Below are 24,022 nucleotides of genomic sequence, written 5' to 3'. Positions count from 1 at the left end.
ATCCTTGCCTACTTGAAGAGTGATTGCGTAACATTTTACTGAATAAAAAAAAAATCCAATTTTCAGGATGATATTGGATTTTTATTACAATTCATGTACATTTCCTTTGTGGTACATTTTACATACAATATTTATGCAACAAATACATTTTAAATGAACAGTTCTTCAAATTTTCTATGTGCTACACTGAAAATACAACCCATTTAAAATACTGAATCTGTTTTGCCATTCCTAAAATGCAGTTATGAGCTGGAAGTTAAGCTCATAATTGCTCTGTAATATGTTATAATTCTTTGCATAGTGTTCCTGGTGATATTATATTTGTTACCATAGATACAGTATAATAAATTTTCAATCAGTTTATACCATACTTCAGAGAAACCAGACTTCTGATACTTTGTCAAATAACTTTTCTTTCCAAGCACTGATAATTGATGAGACAAGTTAGATCATTTGGTATAAAATTCTGGTGTTGTATGTTATATGTTTGGATGGTAACACAGAAAAGGAAAAGCAAACCCAGGGACAAATAAGCAGCGAAGTGATGTAACTTAATAAATAATTAACTTAGTCTGAGAATGCTAGAACAGTGTGATTCCTGTTCATTTTTAATGCAATTAAAAATAAATTGTAATATCAAAATTAAGATGGAACCGAGAATCATGAAGTTGAACTAGTCTTGACTGGAAACAACTTGAAATATGAAGACTTTTCTTGGAATGATACCTGGTTCAAAAAATACCCACAGCAGAAAAACTGTGAAAAAACTTTTAAAGCTTTTTGCCTGAAATATTTCCCAGCAAATACATAAACTATTGGGTTAATACAGCTGTTTGTGAGAGCCAAAGTAGAACTAAACTGCTCACCAAAGTTGAGAAAATCCTCCCAGAAACAGCCTTGTATCACTTCCATCTGGAATAATATATCAAAGAATATAACAAGATGGTAAGGAGTCCAGCACAAAAGAAACATCAGTACCACTAAGAAGATCAACTTTGTGGCCTTTGTGTCTCTGTGGTCCTGGCAATTCTTTGTCCTGAATGCTTTTAGTTCTCTTTTGTGTTCTTGTAGGGAGCGAATGGTAGAGAAATTGAGGAAGACGATAGCTGTTGATGGCAATGCAAACCCCACTATGCTGAATACCAAACGATCAGCTTTTTGCCAGGATGGGGTGGGGAAGTCTAAAACACATGCAGAGATATTCCACTCAGGAAAGTGTTTCACAGTCCGAAACGTAAAGGTTGGGATACTGAGAAGGATCCCAAAGGTCCAGGTGAGGAAACAGATCCCTTTGGCTATAGTTTTGCTACGTATTCTTCTGTGTGTCAAGGTATGAACAAAAGTCAAATAGCGATCCAAGCTGACTGCTACTAGCAAGTAGATGCTAGTGTACATGTTTAGGTGGATGGATGCACTGGCACTACGACAAAGAAAATTTCCAAATGGCCAATTATACTTATTCCGTATGTTCTCTGCCCAGAAAGGGAGACATATGAGGAAAATAAGATCAGCAACAGCTAGGTTCACAAGGTAGATTTCAGATATCTTCAGAGGGCCCTTGTACAGTGAGTAAACGAAGAGAACAAATAAATTTCCAAGCATTCCAATAACACAGATGGTGTCGATACACTTGGGTACTAAGTAGTACACGATTTCCCACCAGTTATCCAAGTCTGGGCAAACAGTTGAGTTGCTCTTGTTTTCGCTCTGGTTTGAGAAGGGAATGCTCAGTAGAGGACTTTCAGTCATTTTTTTAGGATTCTGTAATTAACAGGAGACATTTTTGAAGTAAGAGAAAAGAACTGCAAAATGGAGGCATAAAGTTCTAAATGTTATCTCTTATCAGTGGTGTAAAAAACATCTTTTTTCAAATTTCTTCAGCACTGACTTGTATGAACTTAGAACTCCAGATTCCTTGTTGACAGAAAATGCAATTCATTCGCAGTTGCTTAATTTATTTCTCTTTCAAAGGTAATTTTCTTCTGTAAATACTGTATTTAGTGCTAATGGACAATTAGCCAAAATAATGATTTTCAGTTATGTCCTTAATACATTTCAAGTATTCCAGCTTTCACGAAAATGACTTTTTTTTTCTTCTTCTCTGCATTCAACTAATTTCTGGTTATTTTCTGTGTTCATTGACTCTGTAGCCAAGATACAGAAGATCAGATTTCTGGAAACACTAAATAAATCTTCTGGATCTTCTGAAACACTAAATAAATACAGCTTGAGTTTTGGGAACAATTAAAAAAAATATTATTTTTAAAGAGAAAATTCTGCAATCAGATAAGTCTATTCAGCTATACAGAAAATTCATAAAATGAATCACTGTATTTTTACAGATTAGAAGAGTTAATTCTGACTTTCAGAGTTAGCAGTGAAAGAGAACATCTTACTATGTGTGCACACACTGGAACTGAGAGCACAAGATACTTGTTTATATAAAAGCATCTGAAATACTTTTAATATACCTAAGACATTAAAAACAGATAGACCTACCTTATTCTCTTTCTTCGTGGCAGTTTAGGTGAAAAAAGTTTCAAATCCAGGAAGAACTGACAAACAGCAGTACAACAGTGATTAGGGAGAGAATTCAGACTCATCAGTGAGTGAGACTGAGTGCTGTCTGAGTCTTTTGTTAGCCGTGTGCATTATGTATGATGTTACCATTTGGAAGAAAGCCATTACTTTTTTTTTTTTTTTTTTTTTTTAAGCTTTCCAAATGTCAGCTGTGGTGATTTTCAAGGCATGTGAGACATTTCATTCTCGTTGTGAAATTCTTGAAAAAGTCAAGCTATATGCCTTGACTTTTGCTCCTACGTGAACATAAATAAAGGTCTCAAATACAGGTCAATGGCAATTAATAGTTCTTTTGTATGAATAACAGTGTTTGCAACAATGGCAATTTTATCAACTGCTCCAAACCGCTCTCTCAGCGCCAATACAATCAAAGCCAAACTTTCTATGAGGTTTTTGCTTTGAGAACTCTTTCCTGTCCAGCTGGTGTAGGGAAGGCGATATTGCATACGTTGTAGGCCATGCCAAGGAGTTGGGATTAGAGCAGAAGAGGTGTTTGGGAAGGGTAGCTGAAACCTGGAATCACTAAACCTTTCCACCATTTTTGAAAACCGATGTCATTTGCACACCACTATAGCTATCTAGTGCATGCACCTCTGTGAACATTACTTCTCAGGATTGTGTGACCGTGTCTGTAATTTATCAGGCATGGAAAATGCCATCTGCATTTTGTTTCATTACATGAGACTTTGTTGACTGAAACTAATCGTCTATAAACTTAATTTTTTCATTTTAATTGCCCTCTAATCTGAGATTAGATATCAAATTTCTAAATACAAATCTCTCAATTACACGTGTGTAAACAGTAGGTATCTTCAACTTCTTAAAGAGCAGTGAAAAAATAACATTTTATTTATACTTATATATATATTATATAAATATTTATATTATATATTTATATTTATATATATTTATTATTTATTATTATTTATTTATTATTATTTATTTATATTATTTATATAATAAATATTATATAAATATTTATATTATATTTATTTAATAACAAGGAACTGGAACGCTATTCATGCTATTCACTTATAGACTAAAAGAAGGGAGATTTATATTAGATGTTAGGGGGAAATTTTTTACTCAAAGGGTGGTGAAGCAGTGGTACAGGCTGCCCAGAAAGCTGTGGGTGCCCCACCCCTGGAAGTGTTCAAGGCCAGGTTAGATGGTGCCTTAAGCAGCCTGAGCTAGTGGGGGACAGCCAGCCCACAGCAGGGATGGGAACTGGATGAACTTTAAGGTCCCTTCCAACCCAACCATTCTGTGATACAATTCTGTTTGAAAACATTAGTCTTGTTGGCTGTCTGCCCAACAAATTCACCATCTCTCCAAATTCTTACTCCACTGTGCTCTCCTTTGATTAATTAGTTAAAATTTAAAAAGATCATGCAAGGCTATACTCTGATATCACATGACAGACTTCCTTGTCATCATGATAAGCAGTTTTATTCTAACTTTCATTTTACTGATTAAAAATATGCTATATTATGGTGCAATTTACAGAAACTTGAAACATTGTTCTGTTTGCCTGAAATCACACTGAAAAAAATTCTAAAAAAATCCAGTATTTGATTGGAAGACTTGAAGCACTCAAATACTTCCATTTGAACAGTAACTTGTTTCAACATTTGTTTATTTTACTAACCAAATGAATCAGAATTAAAAATATCTCAAATGACGCCATCTACTTCTCTTCTGTCAATTTTTTTTTTTTTACATCTCAATCAAAATTTTTATTTTGGTAAAGAATTTTTTCGAACACACAACATAAATCCTAATAACCTACAGGAGGTCAATATTTAAATATCTCATCCCACACTGAGTACTAAGGTAAGTTAAATGGAAAAGTAGATCTTCGTCATAAACTTTCCATAACTTCCTCTTTGCTTACGCTAGTGGATTTGTGTTGAAGTTGTTTTTTCATAAAGAACATTTGAGCAATAACAAGAACTGTGGAATTCAGCCTTGCTTGGACACAAATTTTCTAAGAGTGACCAACATCTGTGTTTTCTCACAGACATCAAATAGCAGATGGTAGCTACATCTAAAACGTAAATGATAAAAAATGCAGACTTACTAAAATCATCATTTCAAAATAGATCAAAGCATCAGTTTTCAAGCCCAACTCCTCTTTGTTAATCTAGCTTCTGTTTTTGTTTTTGTTTTGTTTTGTTTTGTTTTCATGTTTTCAGCAATAAAGAATCAAAATTCAATTCTATGCATTTCCTGGAAATTGTGAAATGAATAGGATCTAATACAGGTGCTAAATCATCTTGGAACAGGTGTTTAGACATCTTAGAATCTTAGTCTGAGTTCCTGACTTCTCCACAGAGTGCCTGTGTGAACAGCAACATCCTCCTATCCACAACAAGCATCAGCCACTTGGACCTAACTCTTTGTAAGACTGTTAAATTGTTTTCCAGGTGGAGTCAATAATCCACTTGAAAAAACAGGCAGTAAAAAGTTCATAACTATTCCTGCCCATATCTACACAGAGCAATGCCAGACACCGGCTGGGAGAGGAGTGGCCAGAGAGCAGCTCAGCAAGAAGGACCTAGGGTGCTCTGACAGCAGCTCAGCATAGACCAGCACTGTGCCTTTGCAGGCAAGAGGCCAAACTACATTGTGGGACGCGTTATGCACAGCAAAGTGGTCAGAAGTGGTGCTTATCAGCTATATTTAGTATTAGTGTAGCCTCACATTGCATATGGCGTTGCAGACCTAGGCTCCACACACTAAAAAATGTTGTTAAAGTGCTTGGAATCTTCCAGTGGAGGGCAGAAAAGCTGTGACAGCGAAAGGCATGCCCTATCAGGAGAGGCTGAGGGCACTGGGCTGTCCAGCTGGAGAAGAGGAAGCTGGGCGGCAACCTCCTTGCTCCCTGAGGATGGGAAGCAGGAGATGCCTGGCTCTGCTCCTGGAACTGATAGCAAGGGTGGGAGTGGCAGAGCTGTTAGGATCACATTGGACATTAGGAAAAATTTCTGTACTGTGAACGTGGTCAAACACACTTCCTGGGGAGCGCCCCATGCCTGTCAGTTGTCCAGAGGCATTCAGACAATGTTTTAAGTTGAGGTTACCCCTGAAGTTGTCAGGTAGTTGGAATTTGTGGTTTTTGAAGGTCCGTTCCAACTGAACTACTCTGTTAAAATGTCAGCTGAGTTTTCATACAGTTGCTGTTCCTCTGGTTTTACTTCGTTACCTGTATAAGTGGTATATGCCAATACTAGACAATATGTGATAGCTCTAGAAAGTAAGTGACTTGGAAGTCAGCCTATTGCATTCTACAATCTGCAGAGCTTGATGTAAATACTTTGCCTGTTGATATCTGTGTATCTGTATCTGTTGATACTGTTGGTATCTGCTTTCATAGATGAGTAAAGGCTTTAGGCAGGCAGCCCATCTGTAGGCAGCTATGGAGGGCACCTACAGGTTCTTGGGTACCCCAAGTCCTCAGAAAAAAAAGGAGCATCTGCTGCTTCACAAGAAAATGAGCTACAAAGGTGCAAAGAAGAGCTACTGAAGGGATTTCAGTATCTTTATCCATCTGAATTAATCTTTTAACTTCAAAAGCAATTGAGGGTGTTTAGCACCATTCAGAAATGGGCTGACCCAAAAGAAAACTGACCCAAACATTTTAAAGTACCTAAAATTCTATTCTTTCAACTTGCTTTCTCTTGGTACAACAGGAAGAGAAAGAAGGAAAATATCCGTAACAGTTGCACTTCGGACAAGTCCCTCCTAAGTAAGTGAACTCAAGCTAGAGAACAAAACACCATCACATTTCATATCTTAAGGTAGTTTATTTTCTGTTGTACGTATTTACTGTATAGCAAAATAACACATCTATTTATTTACATTAAATTAATGTCATATTCTTTACATGTCATAATATTTTCATATTTCACTTGTCAGTACCAAATACTCAAAATTCTTTTCCATTGTCCCCATAACCTCTGTATGGTTTCACTTAAAGGTTGTGTGAACAGCATGCTCCTGAACAAGACGATACTGGTAACATTGGAGATAACAGTAAGACTTGCAGTGTTTCATCACAGGCATCTTGGACAATATATAGAACAAACAGTAGAAATATTTATAACATAGAATTATAATGTGTGTTTAAATGAAACCTATAGAAATTGTTTATAAATTATCTGCAGCCATCTAAATCCCGTAGTTTATATAGCACATTCACAGACTTCAAGAGTGTTTCTTTAGTTTAGTTACTTGAAGATTGAATACAGATTTCCTAGCTTGAATGGAACTTTATTACTCTGTTCTCGTTCTTATGAATAAAGGTCACACATTAGCATTTTGAGTTTACTGATGTCTCAAAACTCTATTTCTTCAGAGTTTTAAGCACTTAAATTAAAATTCCAACTTTAAGTGCTTTGAAAGGAACAGGAAGGCTCTGTTGATTTCAGAAGCTTTTAGATCGTCACCAATTCGGTTTTAGATCTAGGTTCTTAGAAGTAAAAGTTCTTACTGGCTATTAAGGACACTGAGCTTCTTCTGTGTAAAATTCTTTCATTTTTAAATTGTCTAATTTATGAATTGTTATTTTGTATTTTAATCAGTTAGACTAACTCCGTAAATAAAATTTAGGTAGTATTAGAGCTGGAAAATGCCATATTTGGAGTATTCCTAGCATTCAAGACCCCTATTAGCTTCAGTCATCTTTCTAAGGCAGTGAGGTGATGCTCTTCTCTATATTTTTCTTCTTGTGAGATTGTGCCCATTGCACTGAGCATTTGTTTCCATTAAATAATATTGCAAATATTAATTATGCTTTGTGAATATTCAAAAACAAGTTTCTGATCTGTAGGATAGCTATAAATGTGAATAACATTAACTCTAAAGAGCTCTCTATAGTGAATGCTTTACCTCATTGCAGGAGTAAAGATTCTCCTGCTATAAAGAAAACTCCACTGCCTTCATGAGGTTGGCTGCAGCCTTCCTTTCTTTACTGCACTGCCTTTTCTGAACTATGCATACATACAGGCAGAAGTAAATCAGCACTCAGCAGTCACAGCATTTGCAAGAAGGCCCAGCTTGTAAATCAAGTAAATAAAATTACTTCAAAGCAGAGAAAAGCCCAGAAGATGACCATGTTTGAAAATCCATTTCAGTAATAGTCTTGATGGATTCATTTAAACTTACATAAATACAACTCCATCCTATCAAAAAATGTACTCTATCCAAGGGTACAGGTACCATAAGTAGTTGCATGGCCCTTACAATAGCTTCGAGACTGGGACTCTATTCAGAGAACTCTGTGTGCATTCTGACACTTATATTCCACAGAAATACAATCATTTCAAATGATACATACAAAACACTATAATTCAGCCATGAAAATGTAAATATGTTACAAAGAATGATTCAGTTAGAAAAATGACCAGTAATATTAGAAGCAATTCACTGTATTGGGTTTGATTTTAAGATCAAACCATTACTTTCCCTCAAATGATGAATGTTGCTACGTGTTCATTCTGCTGACTCATAGCAGATGCATATTAGTGGAGACTGATATATCAAAAGTGGTTTTTTTTTTCCATTATGAACAAACTGTGCTATTGTGATAATGGCAAAACAGATTTTTTCCTTAGATATTCACTTGAAATGGAAGTTCGTAAAGTGTCCAGGGAGTTTTCTGTCTTCACAGACTGTGATTTTCTGCACCTTTGTGGGATCAAGTCCTTGTAGAATTCCACTGCCTTCTTCTGGAAGTGTTTCCCAACAATAACGTACAGGACTGGGTTCAAGCAACTGTTGCTATAGGCGCAGTACATTGCCATCTGGGTCACAATATCATTGATTTCTTCAAGGCATTTCAAATTCCCTGCTAGGTAGCAGACTGTGTCGATGAAGGTGCTGATCTGGAATGGAAGCCAGCAAATGACAAACAGCAAGAGCACAGCAAGGACCAGCAAGGTGGCTTTCCTCTCTGTCTGGATTAACTTGAGTTTTTGTAACTTATTACTTCGTAAGGCCTTGGTGATCTGAGTAGTGCAATAGGTAATTACACAGAGTGGGATCATGAAGCCCACAGTATTCAGCAGGCAATTGTTTGCAGGGCGCCAGTAGGGGTTTGGATAATCAAGAAAGCAGGCTGTGATGTTGTACTCTTCGAAATACTGTAAGTTTCGGAACACCATTGTAGGTGAGCATATGAACAGTGCACACACCCAGATTATAAAACTGTTCCACTTGGCACAGGCTGTTCGCCGCATCCGTCCCAGAGACATGGTTTTTACCAAGGCTAGATAGCGATCGATGCTCACTAACGTCAGAAAATAAATGCTAGAGTAAGAGTTCATGTAGCTGATTGTGTTGACAGCTTTACAGAGGAACAGGCCAAAAGTCCACTGAAAATTATTAGAAATATTAATGGCCCAGAAAGGTAAAGAACAGACAAACATTAGATCAGCAAATGCCATATTTGCTAGGTAAATTTCAGCCACAGAGCAGCGACTCTTGTGGAAGCACAGGACGATAAGGACAAAGGCATTTTCTATTGTTCCCAGAATAAATATAATCCAAAGGAATCCAGGCTGATAAGTCTGTAGCCATTTCCATGCATCTGGATTAATACATTCATATTCATTCATTTGATGCACACTTGAATTATTGTGGAAACCTGCTGGACTGATTGTAAACTCCTGTGTGGCCACAACATTGTAAAGTTGCACAATGTTTTCAGGTGTGATGGTAACCATTTCTGTGCAGAGAAAAAAGAAAAAAAAAAAGGTAAAATGAGACTGCTAGCTCATTGCTGCAAAAGACAAGAAGAAAAGCTGGCTCTGCTTTTCCCACTGTCTTAAACAAAAACAGCATCAAACATACTTAGGATTCTCTGGGTTGCTTTTCTGTAGTCACCTTGCTTGCTTGCAGACGGTTTCACAGAGTAAACTGCCATGGACCACATGTGTGGAACAATTTTAAGGGTGCAAAGCAACAGCCATCACTGTAATAAGCAGGTTAACTGAAGCTGGCAAAGAACATTTGCTGGCCTTTGTTCACTAGTAAGTGAATAAAATAAAACAGCAAGCTTACTTGTTTTGTTTTCCTTGTCTTCCTTTTTTTTTTTCTTTCTTTTTCTTTTGAATTCTTTGATAAGGGTAATGATTACTTTCTTTTCTTATCTTTGTGTATCAGTATTCATAGTCTCCCAAAGGAAGATGCATCACTGTGAGACTCATGCTTTCAGCTGAAAAGCTCACAGTCTTGTGGCATGTCTCTCAACATTTTCTTCCTTCTGTAAAACTAGAACTGATGGAATTCAATAGTGTTTCCTCTCCACACAGCTCCTTATTTTTGTCAAAATCTCCTCTCACAGCAATTTAGTTTGCAGGTCTAGTTTGCACTGAGAATGCTGCAGGAGTGAGGATTAGTATTCGGAAGCAGTGTGGTTTTGTCAACTCACTGGAATCACCTGCGCATTTCTGTACTTGTGTTACCATCTCCTTCAAGCCACAGAAGAGATGAATGGTACAACCTTTGGAAGGGAATCTAGGTTTAATTGATCCATAGCAGGTGGGTTGACAGATTGGCAAAGATAGTGGCCATCATGTAAGCAAAGACCTTAGGAGTTGGACTTGATCCTTATGGATCCCTTTTAACTTGGGATATTCTGATTCTATTACCTGTCTGCAGTGAAGCTCCAGTGAGTTAATTTGAGTTGTAAGAGCAGAATGTGAAAACCAGGTGCTGTATTGTAAACATTCAGAACAGCATAGGGTCTTACAGGGAATTATTTAAGGACATAAATCTCAGTACGTGTTTAAATATGTCACTAGCATCAAGCAGTTGAATGTCCAGATTCCACTTGGCACTGTTAAAATGTTAGCTGTGGCAATTATTCCCATGTTCCTGAGACTGAATGCCCAAATATAAGAATCCAGGCCTGTATGCATAGTTATCTGAACTAGGTGACAAAAATATTGTTTGTTTTATTCCAGGTCTTTAAAATACCTCTGATAATATTGTGGTTTCATTGGAAGCTTTTCAGATGTATTTTTAACTAAAACATTTTTCTGACTCATCTGGTAACTTGGCAGTGAAAAACATCTATAATTCCTGGAAGGATAAAGTTCTCATTCATGTTCTGGTTACCGCACTAGCTGGTTGGTAAAAGTCAATGCTAAGTATGCATGTTGACATTCACCTCTAAGATGAAGAACTGCTGAAAAATGATGACCGTATTTTGTGTATTCATTTTAATTAAGTACTGTAGTGCTTGGGAATCAAATGCAAAGATCAAGACTGCACTAAGTATAACAAAAACTCTCTGCCATAAAATTTACAACACAAGTGTCAGGCAGTATAGGTCAACTGGATAAAACAAGTGAGACTGAGAACATTTAGCGATGAAACAACACTCCCAGCTGCCCCTCCCCTGCCACAGCTCCACGCAGTTCCCTCGGGCCCTGTTGCTGTCACATAGAGCAAAGCACAGCACTGCTTTGCCAGTCCCTGGGAGGAGCTGCAGGCCGCCATAAGCTTCCTCACAGCCCCCTCTGCTCCGGGTTGAACAAGCCAAGGGGCCGCAGCCGCTTCTTACACATCTTGCCCTCTAGACCTTTCACCCTCTTTGTAGCCCTTTTCCTGGCACTTCATGCTCTAACAGTGTTTAGGAAGTAAAATGCTAATGGACCAACAGAAGGTCATCTGAGAACAGAAGTTCTGTTGGGCGATGCTGTAAGCAGAAGCTGTTGTTTCTGCCGGGAGCAGGCAGCAGCAAGAATTAAGTGCACTATGAAATTCTTTGAGGTTGAGTATCTGCAGATACTTAATAAGGCATTCATTAGTAATTCAAAGTCATTAAGACTATGATACTGTTGGCAATTTCTATGCCTCTTTCTCATAATTATGACTAATAGGAAAGCGAGAACCAGGAATTAATTTTACAGCAAACGGAAGCACAAAAACTGCCCACTGGTTGATGATATCTTTCCTTTAATTCACCTTTTAAGCGATTGTGCTGTAGAAAGACCGAGAATTGTTTAAAATAAGTTACTTCTGTGACATTGCTGTGGTCTAGGAACAGACTTCAGGACCTAGTTAGAATGTGACCAAGGCTCTGCTGTGTGGCTCCTGGCTTATCTGTCTCCTTGGTCCTTAGCTCAGGCCCTGGTGTAAAACATTGTTAGAAATGACGGTGTAAATGGTGTAAAATTTGCTAATCATCATTACATGTCCTATTTAAACAATTGCCTGGGGCTATTCTCTGCAGCACAGGAAAGTCATGTAAACCATGTGCTTACTGAATATGTTATGATTTATGCAACCACAATTTAGAAAAGAGATTGATTTGCCATAGTCTTATCTCAGGCCAGTGAAAATAAGTGTAATCCCCTCACAAAGACACTGTGTGCACAATGCAAAGCAGTTTTAATGTCTCATCTTGGACTGATTTTATCTGATGATTTTGACGTAAACTGTCTAGCTGAAGCAATTTACTATTACTGATTATGAAGAACTGCTGTAGTGGGTTGAATTTGTTCCTGCTGAAGTTCACCTCTTATTATGGGATACTTCATCCTTTACAGTCAGATAAAAACTTTGTCAGTCATTGTTTTTTGTTGTTCCAGAATTATTTTTTTTTTGCTAGTGGTATTGGGCATAAGTGGCAAGGTTTCGGCAGTTGGAGGCTGCAGCATGGCTTGTGTGGCAGACAGCCATGCCTTGCCTTGCCTGTGCTGATGGCTGATGGCACCCAGCCCACAACACTGTCCTGAGCAGTGGAGCAGGGCTATGGTGTTGGCTACTGCAGTCATATGTTGAGCAATGGCATGATCCAGCCAATGCTGCAAATAAGGTACACTCACACAGAGATTGAGAAGAAGAGGGTAATATACTGTAATTGCTGTGGTCCTGGATCGTTTACAGATAAGGGGAGAAGGACTCCAAAAGGTGGCAGTCACAAATGCCATGATTTGAAAGCTCTGAGAGCTGTGAACAATCATTGACACTTCTTATCTTTGCCTGTAAACCTGGGGGATTCTTCTTCTAATCAAGGATAGACTTGTATGTACCATCATGGCGGAAGCATGCCAGAAGACATGTGAAAGAGGAGCAGAAATTCAAAGATAAGGCACAGAGTCCAGGAATCCCTGAGATAAATATTAGGTGAGGATGTAAGATCTCCACGTTACTGCTGTACATGCTAGAGCCTATGGATGGACTGAAGGAGGAGATGTAGAATATGATGAAGCACGATTATAAGCCCTCTAAAGATCAAGAGCTGCAAAATAAGGAATGCAAATGCAGGGGGAAATATCTCAGAACTCAGTTAATAGTGCTAATGGATATGAATGAGTTCCAGGAAAGCTGAGACATTTTCTTCTCCAAATGGAGAAATGCCCATGCTGCATCAAGTGAATGTTTTTCACAATCAGATTTGGGTATCTCTGAAAGTGGTGTTAAACTTTTATTATACTATGCTAAATATTTGCTCACATGCTGAGATACAGTGAAAAATAATCTGCAAGAGCACAGGATAAAGCAGAAGATAGAAACTGTTGCCATATGACCTCAACCTTCTTGGCTGCTTGTTTCTCAAGGATTGGGAAACCTAAGTGTAAACTATTATGTAAGTAAGGGTATTGGTGACCAAAAAGGGGGGAAGAAGACTATCAGTCTTAAATTTAGGCAGAATACTCACTGTTTGTTAGTTTATGAACTTTTTCTTCTTGGTATCCAAATTAATGATGAGATGCTTGAATTACACTGACAAAAAAAAATAGCATAAACATTCCTTGAGGCAAGACTGTTTAGCCCATGGCAATATTTCCAATTACAAAAGTACTGGAATTACAAGCATGATGTAATATTTCAGGTTCTGAAAGTTTACGCTTTCTCTTATTTGTAAATTATAGCCACATCCTGGTGTGATCAAATTGTCCATAAATGACATCACCTAGGATCTTAGGGCTGAAATGAGTCACTGCAGGCCTCCACACTTGCATTTCTAATTTATGGTCTCCTACAATAAACAGCCCTTATTTTGCCCATAAGCAATTGTAGATACAGCTTAAAACTAAACAAGGACCTGAGCATCCTTGCAATTATATTTCTACCAATGTCTTCACCCTGAATGCTTGTTGTTGTCCTGTTGCTGTTGTCCTGGGTTTATAGTTTGTCAGCTTTTCACAGACATGAAAAATTTCTCCTTTCCTCTTCTTTTTGGGATCAGGGTTAGCTAACCATTGTCGTGTCACTTTGGAATAAGTGCAAGGAGCCACTACACCACTCTTCCACTGTGTCATACTGTGTCCACGCTCTGCCTCTTAAGACATGCCTATTTCTCTGAGCAGTGTAAGGCTTCTAATCCACCAGAAAGATGAAGGGAGGTTTGATTCAATTTTATTCAAAGCAAACCTTTGAATATTCCCTCCCCCTAGATGATAGAATAAACTCTCTAATCACCACATTCTGTGCTGCCCAGCTCAAGAACTGTTTTGTTCAGTGTTTATATATATCCAGGCACTTGGATTGGGGTCTTAGTTATTCTTGGTCTTATTTATTAGCATCAACATAAATGATAGTGATACCACATATTTTTAAAACTGGAAAAGGCTGAAATATAAATATTATTTTTGTATGTTTCGTTTGCTTAGAGAAACAAAATTAAGTCATCTTATACACAAATTACTGCTTCTTATCTTTGTATTACATAAAGAAGGACATAAGTCTACACAAAAGCTTTAAAAAAAAATTAAAAAAAATCAAATCAGTGGTAAGAAGTTGAAACTGGCTTATTGATTTATTCCTTCTGTCTGTTTAAAATGCAAATACAGCAGGAGAGTGTTGTTGCCAGCATCTTCACAGAATCACAGAATTGTAGTTGTTGGAAGTGATCTCTGGGGAACATCTAGTCTAACCCTGCAGCTCCTGACCTTTAGATACTTATAAACACTGATAATGTCCTCTCTCAGTCTGCTCTTCTCCAGGCCTCTCAGCCTTTCCTCATAAGGGAGATGCTTCAGGCCCATCATCATCTTCGTGGCCCTCCACTGGACTCTCTCTAGAGGTTCCCTGTCTTTTCTTGAAACGAGGAGCACAGAACTGGACACAGTACTTCAGACGTACAGGCTTAGTAGAGGGGGAAGATCACCTCCTTCAACCTGCCGGATGCACTCAGCCACTCCTCCCAGTTTAGAATCATCTGCAAAATTGCTAAGGGTGCACTTTATCTCTTCATCCAGATCACTGATGAAGATATTGATGAACAAGACTGAACCCAGCACCAACCCCTGGGGAACACCACTAGCTACAGGCCTCCAACTAAACTCTCTGCTGCTGATCACAGCTCTCTGAACTATGCCAGTCAGCCAGTTCTCAGTCCACTGTCGAGTTGTCTATCCCACATTTCCTGAGCTTACCCATGAGGATGTATGGAGACAGTGTCTAAAGTCTTGCTGACATGAAGGTACACAACATCCACTGTTCTTCCCTCATCTACCCAGCTGATCATGATGCCACAGAAAGCTACCAGCTACCCCTTGTGAATCCATGCTGACTACTCCTGATAACCTTCTTCTCTTCCATTTGCTTGGTGATGACATCCAGAATAAGCTGCTCCATCACATTCTCAAGGATGGAGGTGAGGCTGGCTAGCCTGTAGTTTCCCAGCTCATCCTTCTTGCCCTTTTTGAAGACTGCAGTGACTTTGGCTTTCCTCTGATCCTCAGGCACCTCTCCTGTTCTCTGTGACCTTTCAAAAATGATAGAATGGTTCAGGCAAACAGGATGGGCAAACAGGACAGGCAAACAGGGTGTGCTGTGTCAGGAAGTGCATGGTGCAGGAGTTCGTGCAGGCAGGACATTCAGGGAAGATGACAGGCAGCCTGGAATCATCACACCAAAACCATAACATTAGGAGCCTTTTTCTTTTATTCTTTTTTATTTTTTAGAAGCATATGGCTGATACTCATTTTTCTTCCTATATTAAGTTAATGGAATACATGCACTGAACTTAGAGAAAGAGTATTCAATTAAAATGAAACAGCATGTTTCATTTTGTGGACAAATGCTATTGCAGAAGTCTATTCATGCATCCAGATTGTGTTCCCTGAAATAAAGTGGTATAATACTGATGATTACTCAATTTCAGAACTCTTATAAGCTGTTTCAGTTAAGTTTTATTACTTATTTTTGTGTGATCACATAGAATCAATTTATGCCTCTCCTATTCCCTGAAATGACTCTCTCTTGCTGTCACACACCTATTTGGTGGTATATGTGCCTGGGAATTAGGTATCCAGACCCAAAATTCATTTCAGCAATACAGACTCAGAACAAAGGCTTTGTGAAGGCTGGATAGAGCATCCAGCTGAAATCCACACTGAAGTATGTGTGGAATCATCCATAACAGTATTTTGGGTTTATCTGATTTAGGTACTGCCAGTAGGTGGCTCATCATATATACGTGTAGCTTTATACACAACTAGGTGACTATGGTACAGAAGAACAGAAAATCTGGGAGGAAAAAAAATAGTTTTGAGTGGCTGCAAATTGAGAAGGGCATTTGCTCACTTCTGAAATATAAGACTTTTGTGATGCGCTTTATTAGAAGAAAGATCAGCTGCAGAAAGAAACAGCAAAACACCCAAGGCCTGACACAGTTTCCAGTCTAAATCTCTGATCCTGTGCAGACCTGAGGCTGTTCCAATCCTATTTATTTTTTGTGAGGATTTGTCCTCCTAAATATCCCTAAAGACAGCTTGGGAAGCCAACTGTCCCTTAGTGGTGCCCAGTAATCTAGGAGCCATGCTTCTTCATGCTGCTATAAAAACTACAATAAATGCGACAGAGGAGCTGTCAGAGCCATAAGAAGAAAAAAAGGCACCTGCCTGACAGATCTACTGTTACTGAAATGAGAGTTTAAGAGATGCTGTAAGTAAGGGTGGTTTTCTGCAGCATGGTGCTTACTAGAAAGTCTGTTTTCTGCTGAGTTAAAGTAGTATTTCTGTTTTCTCAAAGGCCTATAATGTTAAAATTACTGACTTAAGAAAATAAGATGTGACAAAACTCCCTCTAACTGCCTCATTTGAGACCATCTGACAGATCATAAATGTTTGCCAGCCAAAGATACGTAAGTTTCATTTTAACACATTTAGAGGGTTTCATTCCAGGACAATTTTTCAGGGGAAAGAGATTTTTATTTTTTCTCAATTAATTATGGGGTTATGACATAACAACTTCAATGCATATCCTTTATCTTCATGCCTGCAGGTCCAGTAGGCCTCAAGAACAGTTGATGGGATAGAGTAAACAGAAGCTTTTTGGCAAGAACTGAAAGACATGTCATAAGATCAAGGCCATCTTCTGTGATGGGTCTTATTTTTGGAATTTGTTGTTCACAAAAACATGGGAAAGACATTTTCTTTATGATTTCTGTTCTTTCTCTTTTAGGCTTATTTTCAAAGCTGCTCACTCAACTTTTTTCTCAACTTTCACTGTTATAAAAATCATCCTTGTCATCTGTCCCCAGTATATTACCTTTCTTGTTTCCATCCAGACAAAGAGCAATGGGATTGGTTGTTTCCCTCTCATAGGTCTTAGCAAGCATATGAGTTGTGTCCTTGTCCAAATATAAAAAATGTATAATTATGTGGCCACTGTGAAATGTACTCTGAAAGTTACTCAGAATATCCTTTTTAACTCTGCTTTACTGAGAATGTATTCGTTATTTTGGAGAGGCAGAAGGAGTGCCTGAATAATTCTTAAAATGTTTCTTACCTTCAGTTTCACAATGAAGATATTTATTCTCTCCGTTTACCGTCTAAATGACTCATTTCTAATTTCCACTCTTTGTATAAAGTAATCTATACTTGGCTTTAGCTCACATGATATTGTAGATCAGCAGATACTTCCTGTGGCAATGCTGGCACAGCAGTTCCTGTTCTTCATTCTCCTCTGCTGTTCCTTTCCACCCTATGGCTACTCTCACAATTACTATTCAGTTTTATGAGGCTTCTGTTGAACCAGATTGAGGAACTTGACTGGGACAAAAATAACCTTGTAGAAGGAAAGGCCTTTTAATGAGAATCAAGTCCCCAGTTTGTCAGAAAATTAAGGCAATGAACAAAAAATGAAGTTTTTACTTCTTAAAAGAGGAGTTTAGAGAATCTCCAGTGTGTAAACTTGAAGCACACCATGGAACAGCAGCCATTATACTGCAGTTACCATTAAGGGTCAATTATGTTAGATAAAAAAGGAAAAATACGTATTCTGTTAAAGCAATTATCTCAATAACAATGGGTCTAAAGAGGCTTTTATTCTTTCCCATGGGTGGGATGTGAAGGCACACACTTTCAATACTTGCTGTTGTAATCAACTAAAGAAAGATGTGGTAAGAACAGAAGCCCAATCCAGTGTGATAAAGCACTTTACATATTACTTTTTCCAAATTGATATCTTAAAAGGAGTCACAATACTAGTATTTTTATATTATGCTTTTCCTGAAAAATCCCATACTTTTCATCTCCAAATAACTTGGGACGTTATTTTTCAGTGCTTTCTAAATCCTATTCAATAAATCCAATAATTCTGATAGAATATGGTATCTGTGTGTAAAATAACTACAACTGAGATAGTGAATGGCAGAACAAAATGGCTAGACTTCTGTAAGAGCTGGTAGGAAGAGGAAAATCTGAACTGAATCAGTGGGAAGGGTAACTGTGTATGGAAAAGGGCCAATCTCGCTATGAAATCTATGTAGATTTGGGTTAGGGTTACATAGATTTGGTCTAGAGATAGTGGTGGTGTTCATCCCCTGATTTGTTACTACCTATTTTAGAAATGGTTCTACTAAAAGTAGAATGTGCTCCAAATGATTCGAATGGCACCTTAGTTTGAAGTTGCTGACATTCTGAAAGTACTTTTTTGTTACTATAGTTTTATTTAATCTGAAATGAGAAATTGTCATTTCTAACATTACAATCTGGCCTAAAATCAAAAGAACAAGATCTTCAAGATTCTCCAGCCATTACTCAGTTTTAACTTTATCATCCTCAGAAGTTTTAAAATACAAAAGGATGAAACATTGAGTAACATGATCTTACCACACGACTGGCCCAGATTATGGCAAGAAGTTAGACTTCCTTGATGCCTTCCAACTTGGATTATCCTAAGATTCTTAGCTTGTACTTCTTGTACTAATAATTGAATTTCCATTTGAATTTAGCCAACAAACAGAAGCAGAATGTCAAAAAAGTAAAGCTCACTGAGCATCCTTAGGAAGCTATGGACATTTTGTGGAAAGTAACATATGAACTGGCTTTTGCTAAAGAAGCTTTTTGCTAATATCAGGACAGAGCTATGGCTCTTCAAAGTCAGGAAAGTAAGTAGAGATAAGCTGACTTTAACTGACAGGGTTTACAGTGAGGGTAGAAGAGAGCCTGGATGAGGCTCCTAGGTTGAGGGGTAATGCTGTGGGCTGATGTGTGCCCACTCACATCTTTTTATGGACTGTTTTGTGATGCCGTGGACTGTTAGAGTCCTGTTTCAAATGTGTGTTATCTGTGTAGTATTAAAGTATGTACTGTTAAATTTGCCTTTCAGATATTTATTTGCCTTCGCTTATCTCTTTAGGTGATCACAGGGAGAAGTGTAGAGAAGGGGAGATTTGTAAGACTTTAGGAAAGACATTAAGTCAGTATAGCACTAGAGATACATAAGATTAAAAAAATTAGTTATTTTGAAGAACAGCAGCAGAACAGCAAGTGTTTGGGAGGCCATTCAAGTGCTTGAGTACAGGTATTTTGGAATGAATATGAGATAGGGCCTCTGAGAAATGTGTGCTTCTGGAGCCATGCAAGATACCTTGGAGTTCTTGAAATAATTCCAGACACTGCTGGTGACCTTTGCTATATGATATTACTACAAAGTGGCAAATTTTGAGGCTAAGCAGAGCATTATAGGGACTATAAAATAGAGCATTCTGGCTACAAGATGCAAAATTACAGCAAAAGAAGAGAAGGAAAAGTCTCCTGGGAATTAGCCTGTTAAAACAGTTCAGCTTTTAAGAGCTGAAAAAGAGAAGCTGCTGATTTCTTGTGGAAAAAATAATTGAAACATAAAGTTATGCTTAACAACAAAATATACTTAAAATCTGAAAAATAGTTTTCTGTATTTGAAATGAGTAAGTTTGATGTGGTTCTCAGTGTATTGGACTTTGGATTAGTCTTGTTTTGAAAGAAAATTCCTGCTGCTTGTCTTTTGGGACACTAGGAATGCTATATAAAGCTCTGCGGTACCTTGGCAACAGTTAAAGCAGATGAGCTAGAGGCAAAGGTTTTTGTTTTTACTTTTATGTGATTTCTCTGGAAAAAAAAGGTACATATGGGCAAAATAACAGGAAAAATAAACCAAACCTGCCTTCATATACTTATTTTTACTTGGCTGAAAAACAGGAAAACTCTGACGAAGCATAACAAGTTTCATAAATTTCTTGGTATCTTCTCTACCATGTACAGTGGGAATATCCTGAAGAAAGCACTGGACATTATGAATGCAGCAACAGAGGTGGAATAATAAGAGGAAAAAACCTGTAAATTCTGAAGTATTTTTGCTTCCAGGAAGGTGAAGCAACTGATTCTCCTTTACTTGCTTTGCTGTAGTGGAGGCACAGAAGTGTTGCTCAGCAGCTTAAGAAACTCCACTTCAGGCTCCCTCATTGATGAGCATGTGAATGTCCTCTTCAAGTCTACATTACTGCTACCACACTTCTTTGGCCCTATTTAGCCATTCCTTTCTCCTAACAGCTCTTTTTCCTGGGTATCGGCTCTAAGTTCTTGTGACTAGGTAAAATGTGAAGGTCTAATGGCCAAATAATGTTTATTCATGCTGCTTCCTTTGTGCACTATTTAATGTTGAGATTTGCCTTTCAAATGAATGGCTCTGTGCCCTGAAAGTACTTTGCTTCTAGCTTCTAGAGAACATTTTAACAGCCATTTAGGCAAAAAAGCAGATTTGCCTCCAGTGCCTCCAATTACAATTATGTTTACATAGTTATTAATGGCATTTGCCATAATGCAGCATTTTCTGCACGTTTTCACAAATGACTCTTACAACTATGACTTTCGAGAAAAGGCTAAGTATCTCCAGTAGATTTTACTCTTGAGTTGATCAGGCTTTACTACATTTTTACAACACACTGCGCTGCTGCAACTAAGATTTCATCATCAGATACAGACAGTTATCCTCGCCAGCATGCTGTGGGGTCTGAGCATGCAGATATCTGAAGGTATTGCACTCAGCATATGTCTTTTCTAGAAGCTAAAATAACAAAATGCCTTTGGTTCACTTAATGTCTCCCAAAAAAGCATACAATATATGGACATCCTCATCCAATAAAGGTAGAGTTTCCAAACATCAAATTGGGCTCAGACTACAGAATAGGCTGGAAAGTATGATTAACTATATAATGGTTGATTTTCTTTTCCATTTTGTACTCTCTGCGAACCAAGCATCAGACAGTTCCCTTGTCAAGGAGAAAGAACTCTGTAAGTTTTTTCAATTCGGTGATAAACTTCAGAAAGTCATGTTGTCTTGCTCTTCCTGGGTCAAACTTGCCCACCTCTGCTGTTACCTGAGCAGCCGTGGCAGTCATTTCATATTATTTTTTTGTCTCTGTTCCTGCCTTAGCCAATGTACGAGGCATTTGCAATTGGAAAAAGTAAGTTTTTAGATAACAGGATATAAATTACCACATTGAGTACATCGCAGAGGAAAGCTCAAAACTATATATATACTTAAAATATGTGTGTATGTGAGAGAGAGAGAATAACTATAGTGAACCTCACACTACATTGCAGTTATTTTGAAAGTCAGCACTGATAAAATTGTTACACACCCAAACATAGTTTGTTTTCCTGCTGAAAACATAGCAGAACACTAATGGCAATTTTTATGTGGAAGTGCATCATATTTCTATGGAAATGCAGAACGAAGCATTCAAATAAATGTTGACAAGTATTTGGTGATTAACTAGATTGTACAAGCAGTCGTGTTTTTCAACACTGTGTGGTCTGCAAGGCTCAGGATACTTCTTCAGCTGAGAACTGGTGTGATGTACAACACCAATATACAACAACGAGCGTTTGGATTATGATCTTATTTTTGCCTTTTCATTCTTTGCCAGTGTTCTGAAATTAAACTGAGTGTTAATTTATTGCCCTCTGTTGTTAGCAGCAGGAGATGTCAGAGACTTTGGAATCTGATAGAGAAAATCTGTTTTTCACTCTGTGACCACAGTTTTTGAGCACCGTTGATTGCCAAGATTTGTCTATCTGCTCTTTTGATATTATGAGTGCCAACACAAAAACGTAGTGAGGATTTTGTTTGAAAGGTTCTTTTTTGAATACATACCACAGCCCCTTCAGAGAATTCTTGTACCCACAGCTAGCAAAAGAGAGAGATCCTTCTAAGCTTGTGCAGTCAAATGGTGTTGGGTTGTCACTGGGCAGTTATGTAGTATGACATGAGATCAGAGGTACTGTCCTGTCTGTACAGTGGTAAAATTAATGGATCACATCTTTCCATACCTCATTCTTTACTGCAGCTCTGTATGAAATGTTCTACTACATGTCAGAGGAGGCAAATTTCCTTTTTCTATTAAAAGGACAACCAATTTTTTTCTTGAGAAAAAAAAAAAAATTGAAAGAATTTTTTTTTTTTTTTTTTTTCCACAAGTGAGTTGGGAAAAATAACAGGAAAGATTTTGGAGATGTAGTTTCTGATTCTGAACAATGAAGGAGATACACAGACAAGTAGCTCATGGCTCAGTATAAGAACTGAGCTCTGTGGCCATCCAAATTATTATCTTTACAAAGTGAAGCAACTCCAAAAAAAAACATTGAGAATGAAAGTGGCCAACTAACTATAGTATCCACCAGGAGCTTGCTTTAGAAGGAAGATGCCTCATTCAAAATTCTTAATTCTGTGGTGCCCATTCCTAGACAGATTTCCCCTGAACAAGTGCACATGCTATGGTTTCTTGCTGCTCCAAAAAAAATTCAAGATCCTTTCATTCCAGATGGGAATTTCTTCCTTTTGCCCCTCCCAACTTTTATGTGAAACAGAATTTCTACCTTCTGACCAGCTTAGTTAATTTTGAAAAATATTCTAATTTAAGTTAATCACATCCTGTTTGAACTCAGGTACCTCCAATTTTGCAGACACTGTAGCATATAAAGCTCTCTGTGGCATGCAGCAGCTCTCTGCAGCAGGCAGAAAAGTCTCGTGGCAGGCCAGGAACAGATGGAGAGGAAATGAGGGGATGCGAGTTCTGGAAGGGAACATAACACTGTTAAAGAAAACACTGGAGAAATATTACTAATTGGAAGGAAGGAACACTGGAAAGAAGGCGAGAAGGGAAATAGGGGCTTAATCTCTCAAGAGAGAAAAGGGCTTGAAAGCAAAAAATGAATGAAAAAGAATTTCTCCTTGAGTCAAATATACACCAAATTAATAAGAGTTTTTACCTGGGATTTCTATTCAAAATGTTATAATACCTGGGTTTTTTTACAAGTGCAGAAGAATGAAATTCCCAGTGTCTTGCACAAGACCATGTTCATGGTTTGGATGCCAACTGGTAGACCAAGTCTATTATGGAAGGAAACAAATTGCTGTCTTGCATTTCTGAAAAAGACTGACATTTCCAAAATATTGCAGGAAACGCCTTCCCGAAACTGACTCCACTTTGTTACTTCTCCTTCCTTTTAATTCTGGGAAACACTTGCTGAGCCAGTTGGCTGGAATTTCTTGGCTATGAGAAGACTTTTGAATGAAAAAAAGGGTTTCTTAGAGAAATGATGTAAGTAGAATGTGAGAGCACGCAATCCATACCTCACGCAACATGTCTCTACCTGTGTTTTTACAAGCATGTTTGTTATAAATTCAGATCTAGTGTGAATAATATCCCCTCCATTCACAATTTGCCTACTTGTCAGATTTGTTATATAGGCTTAACCAGGCTGGAATAGCATCACTTTGAAAATGAACTTGCAGCTCACCAAGAAAACAAACAAACAAACTAACTAAAGCACTATTTAAGAAGCTCTCAAATTTTAAACCAGCACCCTTCTTCAGTAAACCGCCAGTAGGTTTTTTTCATTATATAATTCTTTTACTTGCTGTAAATCTCTATCAAGAATGGTTTTTAAGAAGATAAGAGTTTTTATTCATTAATCTGCTCATGAGGGTTACTCCCAGATTCTCATTACTTGGATATTTCAGCATTAACCATAATAAATAAAATATAATACTTGCCTAAGCAAAGGAGAAAAAATAAACAAACATATAAGTGTTAATCATAATAGATGGACACATCACAAATGAATGACAATATATATATAATTTTTTGTAGCAAGTTAAAATGTGGGGACCAGGAACTAAGTGTTGGAGTCAGAAAGTCTGAGATGCGTTG

At 37.8% G+C, this 24,022-nt stretch overlaps 2 protein-coding genes across 2 annotated transcripts; both read right to left on the bottom strand.

The window, feature by feature from the left end:
- Positions 1-660: 660 nt before the first annotated feature.
- BDKRB1 (bradykinin receptor B1) lies at positions 661-1,749 on the bottom strand (the record flags this gene model as incomplete). The annotated part of the gene is made up of 1 exon (XM_079536781.1): positions 661-1,749. One exon carries the CDS (start codon positions 1,747-1,749, stop codon positions 661-663), a length of 1,089 nt encoding a protein of 362 aa, XP_079392907.1.
- Positions 1,750-8,159: 6,410 nt separating this feature from the next.
- BDKRB2 (bradykinin receptor B2) lies at positions 8,160-9,305 on the bottom strand (the record flags this gene model as incomplete). Its single annotated transcript, XM_079537252.1, has 1 exon — positions 8,160-9,305. The coding sequence occupies one exon, from the start codon at positions 9,303-9,305 to the stop codon at positions 8,160-8,162; it is 1,146 nt and encodes a 381-aa protein (XP_079393378.1).
- Positions 9,306-24,022: the final 14,717 nt, after the last annotated feature.

This window comes from Tetrao urogallus, assembly GCF_951394365.1.
Source record: "Tetrao urogallus genome assembly, chromosome: 6".
In the NCBI taxonomy this organism is placed as follows: domain Eukaryota; kingdom Metazoa; phylum Chordata; class Aves; order Galliformes; family Phasianidae; genus Tetrao; species Tetrao urogallus.
Note: the sequence above shows the minus strand (reverse complement) of the source record. Positions and strands in the feature narration are given on the sequence as shown.